The sequence below is a fragment of the Gopherus evgoodei genome, unplaced genomic scaffold, assembly GCF_007399415.2.
Source record: "Gopherus evgoodei ecotype Sinaloan lineage unplaced genomic scaffold, rGopEvg1_v1.p scaffold_45_arrow_ctg1, whole genome shotgun sequence".
Classification (NCBI taxonomy): domain Eukaryota; kingdom Metazoa; phylum Chordata; order Testudines; family Testudinidae; genus Gopherus; species Gopherus evgoodei.
The window spans coordinates 479,410-488,639 of NW_022060066.1; the positions used below are offsets into that span (position 1 = coordinate 479,410).

The 9,230-nt window shown below is 41.4% G+C and overlaps 1 protein-coding gene across 1 annotated transcript; it reads right to left on the reverse strand.

Annotated features, from left to right (window-relative positions):
* Positions 1-1,312: 1,312 nt before the first annotated feature.
* LOC115642735 (olfactory receptor 1019-like) lies at positions 1,313-2,300 on the reverse strand. The gene is made up of 2 exons (XM_030546452.1): positions 2,056-2,300; positions 1,313-1,916 (listed from the first exon to the last, which is right to left on the reverse strand). Exons 1-2 carry the CDS (start codon positions 2,298-2,300, stop codon positions 1,313-1,315), a joined length of 849 nt encoding a protein of 282 aa, XP_030402312.1.
* Between the last annotated feature and the right edge of the window lie 6,930 nt (positions 2,301-9,230).

Here is a 9,230-nt window from a genome sequence, read left to right on the forward strand (position 1 = left end):
CACTTGTTTCCCCCCCCCAGGAGGCCTCGAGTTTTACTCATCCCTTCGTAGTATGTTGGGGAAATGAGGTCAGCAATGACTCAGCAGATGACTTAATAGGTGACTAACATCCATTAAGTTTGACTCCAATGCCTCACTTTACATTTTGGAAGCTTTGTGCTGAAGAAACTGGTGGGGTTGAGTTATTCATTTGGAGGCATTTTTTGTTTCTTCCCCTGCCCCCACATTTATATATTTTAATATAAACACTGATTTCTGTCTGTGTGACAAGAAACAGGGGAGGGATGAAGGGAAAGCATTCTAACATCTATGCCCCCATTTCCTATTTCTTATTTCCCCAAAATTCCTGTCTCTGACCATAGCACAATCTCATTCCTCACCCCTCCCATGGGGTACAAAAATGGGTGGGACTGTAGATGTTCATTTCAGGTATATTTGGTCCTGTTAAGAAGGAGGAGGTGGGAATGGGGACACAGGCAAGGCTCTGTGGTTTCAGAGCTGGGAACAGAACACTGGGAAACAGACTCCAGCTGCGTGTAGAGCTATGGATATGCTTGCTTGGAACTAACCCCAATAAACTTTGCATTGCCTGCACTTCAGACTTCTGGTCTTCTGCTTTCTGTCTGCATGACAAGAACCAGAGGAAGGGTGAAGGGAAAGCCCTCTAACACTCCTATCTTCCCTCAGTTCAAAATCATACTGGGGCTTAAGTGTCTGGCCACATGGAGTGAGTCAGCGGTGGACATGCTCAGACCAAACAAAATTAATTTATTTATTACTGAAATAATTTAACAATGATAAAGTTTCCAGGGTGTTTTCAGTACAAAGTACATGAGATATATGCTACTAAACTTTCACAGCAATGTCTCATGAGTCTAGAATGATCTCACAAGATCAGAGTCATGGATGGAATGGTGCCTCTCTTGTGGATGTGGTGGCTGGGAATATTTTAAGCCCTTAGATTGGGTGAGTGGGATTATTGTAATAAATCAATGTCTTTGGCGAGTGGGAATGGCCAGGTACACTGCCATAATGGATGGGAATGTCTTTGATTGGTATCTATGCTAAATGGGAATGCACCAGACTTGGGGCTGAGGTAACTGAAGAAAAAGTCAAGTTCCCTCCATCCCTACTCTGAATCCTGGTGCTCAATCAGCTGCCAAATAATTTAGGGAGACTTTTTTTGGGGCAACACATTGTTTCATTCACAGAAAGAACTGGCTCCCTCTTCATGGCTATTTCCTACTCCTTCCCATGGCTTTCTTGAAGGCGGCTTGCACATCCTTGTTCCTGAGGCTGTAGATCATTGGGTTCAGCATGGTGTGACCACGGTGTAAAACACAGAGACCACTTTCCCAGTGTCCATGGAGTAGCTGGAGGAGAGGTGGAGATAGGTGAAGAAACCTGGGCCATAAAGCAGCAGGACGGTGATGAGGTGGGAAACACAAGTTGAGAAGGTTTTGAATCTGCCCTGGGTTGAGCAGATTTTCATGATGGTGGATAGTATGTAAGCGTATGATGTGGAAATCAGCAGGAAGCAACTTCCACCTACTACTCCACTGAGCAGAAAAACCAACACCTCATTAAAATAGGTGTCCATGAAGGCCAATTTGATCAAAGGAGGAATCTCACAGAAGAAGTGGTTGATTTCATTGGGACCACAGAAAGGTAGCCTGGCTATGAAGAATGTATGTAACACTGAGTAGACAAAACCACCTATCCATATAGCAATGGCAGAGCACAAAGAAGTCCTGTGGTTCATGATGGTTGCATAGTGCAAAGGCTGGCATATTGCCATGTAGCGGTCATAAGCCATCAGAGCAAGAAGAAAAGATTTAGATCCAGCAAAGGAGATGATAAAATACAGCTGGGCAATGCAACTGGAGAAGGAAAGAGATTTACTCTTGGCAACCAATGTCACTAGCATATTGGGGAGAATGACAGAAGAGTATGATCAGAGCAAGAAGAAAAGATTTAGATCCAGCAAAGGAGATGATAAAATACAGCTGGGCAATGCAACTGGAGAAGGAAAGAGATTTACTCTTGGCAACCAATGTCACTAGCATATTGGGGAGAATGACAGAAGAGTATGAGATGTCTAAGAGAGACACGTTGACCAGAAAAAAGTACACAGGAGTATGGAGAGTGGTATCCGTCCAGATAGCCAAGCAAATGGAAAGGTTGTCAGCCAAGGTCAGCAGGTAGATAATCAGGAAGCACATGAAGAGTAACGGCTGCATTTCTGGGAACCTCGAGAGGCCCAGGAGTCTGAATTCTGTCACTGTGCTTTGATTGTCCATGTTTGTCACTTTGCCTGCATGCAGGAACAAATAAAGTGAATATACTCAGTTGAAAACAACATGTGGATAATACAAGACAGTGGAACGGAGAAAGAGTATATGTATGCTAAACATATGCTCCACCATCTCTTCGTTTTCAGACCACATTCTGTAGTTCAGGGAACATTTCTGTCTATCAAGCTCTTTCGAACATAAGTAAGCTTTAAGCACTGATGTTTATTATTAATTATTATTATTACTTACTAGATATATTCCCATGTAACAACCTAAATAATAACACTTGATGCTCAATATTTATTCTGGCTGCACAGTCCTAATTTACATCAATCAATCCATCATGGAAATTCAGCAGCTACCCAAAGTTTATATTCTATGTTTCAATTTTTTTCCATCTTAATGACAGATTCTTTTAAAATAAAGGTTTAAAACTTCTGTGAAAATGGTAACTTCTTATCAGGGCTGGTGGAAATTTTTCTGCCCCCAAAAATGTACAAGCACATGCTGGAATCCATCTTGATTGAGGAGAGAAAGTGCATGCCTAAAGTTAAACATATGTTTTGGTGTTTTCCTCAGTATGGATGGATGAATTCCTGATTCCCTGGTCAACCTGGGCAGCAGTGACCCTGAGATGGTTGAGTTCAAGATCCTCACAAAAGGAAGAAAGGAGAGTAGCAAAATATGGACCCTGGACTTCAGAAAAGCAGACTTTGACTCCCTTAGGGAACTGTTGGGCAGGATCCCCTGGGTGGCTAATATAAGAGGGAAAGGAGTCCAGGAAAGCTGGCTGTATTTTAAAGAAGCCTCATTGAAGGTGCAGGAGCAATATGACAGATGTTTTCGAAAAAGATGAAGTACTCAGTGCTTTTTTTGCCTTGGTCTTCACAGACAAGGTCAGCTTAGACACTGCTGTCCTGGGCAACACTGGATGGAGCGGAAGTGAGCAGCCCTCAGTGGTGAAAGAACAGGTTAAGGACTATTTAGAAAAGCTGGACATATACAAGTTCATGGGTTCAGATCTAATGCATCTGAGAGTGCTGAGGGAATTGGCTGATGTGATTGCAGAGCCATCGCCCATTATCTTTGAAAACTCGTGATGATCGGGGGAGGTCCTAGACAATTGGAAAAAGGCAAATATCATGCCCATATTTAAAAAAAGGAAGAAGGAGAACCCAGGAAACTACAGCTTCACCTCAGTCCATGGACCAGATCCTCATGGAAACCATTTTGAAGCACTTGGAGGAGAGGAAGATGATCACGAACAGTCAACATAGATTCACCAAGAGCAAGTCATGCCTGACCAACCTGATTGCCTTCTATGATGAGATAACTGGCTCTGTGGATATGGGGAAAGAAGTGGACGTGATATATCTTGACTTTAGCAAAGCTTTCAATACAGTCTCCTACAATATTCTTGCCAGCAAGTTAAAAAAGAATGGATTGGATGAACGGACTAAGAGATAGATAGAAAACTGGTTAGATTGTCGGGCTCAACGAGTAGTAATGAATGGCTTGATATCTAGTTGGCAGCCGGTATCAAGAGGAGTGCCCCAGGGGTTGGTCCTGGGGCCACTTTTGTTCAATATCTTTATTAATTATCTGGTTGATGGGATGGATCGCAGCCTCAGAAATTTCGCAGATGACACTAAGCTGGTGAAGAGGTAGATACGCTGGAGGGTAGGGATAGGGTCCAGAGTGACCTAGACAAATTGGAGGATTGGGCCAAAAGAAATCTGATAAGGTTCAAAGAGGACAAGTGCAGACTCCTGCACTTAGAATGGAAAAATTCCATGCACTGCTACATACTGGGGACCGACTGGCTAAGCAGCAGTTCTGCAGAAAAGGACGTGGGGATGTGCCCTTGTTGCCAAGAAGGCTAACGGCATATTGGGCTGCAGTAGTAGGAGCATTGCCAGCAGATCAAGGGAAGTAATTATGCCCCTCTCTTTGGCAGAGGTGAAACCACGTCTGGAACATTGCATCCAGTTTGGGCCCCCCACTTCAGAAAGGATGCGGACAAATTGGAGAGAATTCACCAGAGGGCAATAAAAATGATTAGAGTGTTGGGACACATAACTTACGAGGAAAGGCTGAGAGAATCAAGCTTGTTTAGTCTGCAGAAGAGAAGAGTGAGGGAGGATTTGATATCAGCCTTCAGCTACCTGAAGGGGGGTTCCAAAGTAGATGGAGCTCAGCTGTTCTCAGTGGTGGCAGATCACAAACACAGAACAATGGTCTCAAGCTGCAGTAGGAGAGGTCAGATTGGATATTAGGAAGCACTATTTCACTAGGAGGGTGGTGAAGCATTGTTATGGGTTACCTAGGGATGTGGTGGAATCTCCATCCTTTGAGGTTTTTAAGGCCCGTCTTGACAAAACCCTAGCTGGGAAGATTTAGTTGGTGTTGGTGCTGCTTTGAGCAGGGGGTTCAACTAGATGACCCCTCGAGGTCTCTTCCAACCCTAATCTTCTATGATTCCTTTAGTTCCCTTCAAAAATTTCTCAGCATTGGTACCTCACTTTGCCATCTGTACAATGGGATTTACCATTTCACACCTTGCAGAAATAAATCTAAACATTAATTGAAATTCTAAAGCAAAGCTTGTTTTGTCTTTGAAATTCAAATTTTTAAAAATATTTTTCATATGAAGGTGGAACAATATTAATCCCTTCCTATGTGAAAATTGTTTCCATCTTACTTTTGAGAAAGAGAGATTTATTTCTTCTTTGTTCTTTTAAAAATGTTTTTAAAATCCTTTCACATGCACAGAATATTTTTAATTACACTGAAAATGTAAAAAAATGGAAAATCACACCAAAAAGACAAAGAAATGAATTAACAAAAATCTTTCAAATTATGCATTTCCTCACAGTGTTTTCTATTTTTTGATAAGATCTAATTAATTCATAAAATATTTTAAATATGTTCAGATAAATCAATGGGAAAATCAAACAGATTTTTCAGAGTTTGTAAAGCAAAGCACCTATGCGTCTTTGCATGACTGGGTTCTTAAATACATAATCTCTGCAAAATTATGAACTGCACTTCTACTCCTTCTTCAAATCTATTATTTTTCATCCCATGTTGTACTTTTTTTGTCAATGAAACTATAAAATGAAATATTAACTACTGTCTGTTCTTTTCACAAAGAAAGGATAGACACTGTTCTGCACCTAGGTGTTTTCATGCTGGGTGTTACATATTCCGATATTAAACAAATTGTTTCTTTCTGACATGCATTTACCTACATGCTCCATTCACCATGCTCTTTCCATGAGGCAGCAGATCTCCAGAAGAAAACAGACCTTGAAAAATTCAGTTTCTGAAAACCTTCTGCTGGTTGTCCATTCTCCCAAGTCTTGGAGATGTTCTAATTGGTTTCCTCACCTTTCTGATGATACAGATTGCTGCAGGATACTTGTTCTGCTTAATCTGCAAAAATGTGATCCAAGGAGCATTTATAAATTATAGACCCACAGACGCAAGTGATGGTTAAGACCCCCTTGAGTGTCTTGCCCATTCTCTTGACTCAGTAGGATTGTTTCTTACAGAATCCTCATGTGCTTTCTCCTATTTAATTTTAAATGGCAACAATCTTGATCATATAACTTTCTAAGGTTTCCCAGTGGGCATTGTTAAAAAGTTAGTGGTATTTCACCATCACGGCCTTGAGCTTTCCTTTCATTGAAGTCTACAGCATAACTTCCAGTGCTTTGAACCTGAGAAGGAACACACCTGGGGTTGTGGTTAAAGTAGTGGAGTGAAGCTCAGAAAACCTTACCTCAAATTCTATCCATCTGAAGCAGATCCTCTTTGTGTCTTTGAACAAGTCACTCAGGCAGATTTGTAAAGGTATTTAGGCACCTAGTGGGATTTCAAAAGTAACTAGGTGCCAAACACCCATTGGAACCAATGAGTTTTAGGCACCCAGATGCTATTGAAAATCCCTGCAAGTATGCAAATACCTTCTGTGCCTTGGTTTACCCATCTTTAAAATGGAGACAATCATCTTTCATAGATTCATAGACTCTAGGACTGGAAGGGACCTCGAGAGGTCATCGAGTCCAGTCCCCTGCCCTCATGGCAGGACCAAATACTGTCTACACCATCCCTGATAGACATTTATCTAACCTACTCTTAAATATCTCCAGAGATGGAGATTCTACAACTTCCCTAGGCAATCTATTCCAGTGTTTAACTACCCTGACAGTTAGGAACTTTTTCCTAATATCCAACCTAAATCTCCCTTGCTGCAGTTTAAGCCCATTGCTTCTTGTTCTATCATTGGAGGCTAAGGTGAACAAGTTTTCTCCCTCTTCCTGATGACACCCTTTTAGATACCTGAAAACTGCTATCAGGTCCCCTCTCAGTCTTCTCTTTTCCAAACTAAACAAACCGAATTCCTTCAGCCTTCCTTCATAGGTCATGTTCTCAAGACGTTTAATCATTCTCGTTGCTCTTCTCTGGACCCTCTCCAATTTCTCCACATCTTTCTTGAAATGCGGTGCCCAGAACTGGACACAATACTCCAGTTGAGGCCTAACCAGTGCAGAGTAAAGCGGAAGAATGACTTCTCGTGTTTTGTTTACAACACACCTGTTAATGCATCCCAGAATCACGTTTGCTTTTTTGGCAACAAGTATCACACTGTTGACTCATATTAAGCTTGTGGTCCACTTTGACCCTTATATCTCTTTCTGCCATACTCCTTCCTAGACAGTCTCTTCCCATTCTGTATGTGAGAAACTGATTGTTCCTTCCTAAGTGGAGCACTTTGCATTTATCTTTATTGAACTTCATCCTGTTTACCTCAGACCATTTCTCCAATTTGTCCAGATCATTTTGAATTTTGACCCTGTCCTCCAAAGCAGTTGCAATCCCTCCCAGTTTGGTATCGTCCGCAAACTTAATAAGCGTACTTTCTATGCCAACATCTAAATTGTTGATGAAGATATTGAACAGAGCCGGTCCCAAAACAGACCCCTGCAGAACCCCACTTGTTATACCTTTCCAGCAGGATTGGGAGCCATTAATAACTACTCTCTGTACGGTTCTCCAGCCAGTTATGCACCCACATTATAGTAGCCCCATCTAACTTGTACTTTCCTAGTTTATCTATAAGAATATCATGCGAGACCGTATCAAATGCCTTACTAAAGTCTAGGTATATCACATCCACCGCTTCTCCCTTATCCACAAGGCTCGTTATCCTATCAAAGAATGCTATCAGATTAGTTTGACATGATTTGTTCTTTACAAATCCATGCTGGCTATTCCCTATCACCTTACCACCTTCCAAGTGTTTGCAGATGATTTCTTTAATTACTTGCTCCATTATCTTCCCTGGCACAGAAGTTAAACTAACTGGTCTTTAGTTTCCTGGGTTGTTTTTATTTCCCTTTTTATAGATGGGCACTTTTTCCAGTCTTCTGGAATCTCCCCCGTCTCCCATATTTCCCAAAGATAATAGCTAGAGGCTCAGATACCTCCTCTATTAACTCCTTGAGTATTCTAGGATGCATTTCATCAGGCCCTGGTGACTTGCAGGTATCTAACTTTTCTAAGTGATTTTTTACTTGCTCTTTTTTTATTTTATCTTCTAAACCTACCCTCTTCCCGTAAGCATTCACTATATTAGACATTCCTTCAGACTTCTCAGTGAAGACCGAAACAAAGAAGTCATTAAGCATCTCTGCCATTTCCAAGTCTTCCGTTACTGTTTCCCCCTCCTCACTGAGCAGCAGAGAATGGACTCCTGACCTCATTTGGGACTTTTAAGTGTATATAATAAAGAATAAATGTTTCTTTCACTAGATGTTTATTTCTCTGTCAGCAGATCTATATCTGTGCCAACAGATTGTGGCTACATTCTTTTTGCTATCTGGGGAAATTTCCTTAAGCTAAAGTTTCCAGACATGAAGATCTACAGTTAAGCATCCAGGTGCTTAAGTGACTCACAACGTGACTCAGTCACCTAAATCCTTGTTTTAGCCTTCACTGCAAATTAAAACTCTGGCCAAAAACATGGTACCTATGTTTTCAGAGTCAAATTTCCCTAGGCATTTCTATTTCTGCCACTGGGTATGGGCAGTCCTGGCTCACTCTAGAAGTTCAGGCACTTAACTCCCACATAAGCCCCAATATGATAGGTGAATTGTCATAAGATAGGCAGGCAATGACCTGTTTAGTGTGCAGGACCTGATCCAGTAGGCATGCTCAGCATAAAGTATTAAATAAAGCTTTCATTTTAACAGCATCCCTTGTTCCTTTTCCCTTTAGCTGAAGAAAGCTTATAGAAGAAAAAAACACCTCTTGTTTTACAGTCTCGCAGATGGTATCAAAGATGGTAATAACTGTCCTTTTCAGTAAAATAAAAGAAGTTAGTTGAGATGAGCTGGAGGCATTTTTATTGCTGCTCTGTTAATGCCCTTTCATTGCAGCCAGCCTGTGGGATTCAGCTGGAGCTGGTTGAGGTGTTGGACTTATCTGTGTCCCTTTCTCTGGCCTGGTCTGGTCCAGACATCTCTAGGATGAGGACAAAGGAAGCCCAAGTTCCCAGAAGATGGTAGGGGTGGCAACTATGATGATGACCCTTGCTCCAGTAGCCTGCGTCCATTCTTCCTTACCCCCACCTTCTTTAAGGACTCACAAAGGGGAGCAATGGGTGGAATAGCCCATCCTGTTATTATTTTGTCCACCAATTAGGCCTAATATCCAACACATCAATTTTGGTTCACTGATTTCTGGCTCCACATCTCTTGTTTTTAGCAAGAATGATTTCAGCAGTCCCTGACTTATATCAACAAGAGCTTTTTGTTTAGACTAATTCAGTCTTTCTGTCTCCCTTTAAAACTTCTCCCATGAGAGTTTGTTATTATAGGTTATTGTGACATCTTATGAACTTTCATATAATTTTTACAGTTATGGTCAAAG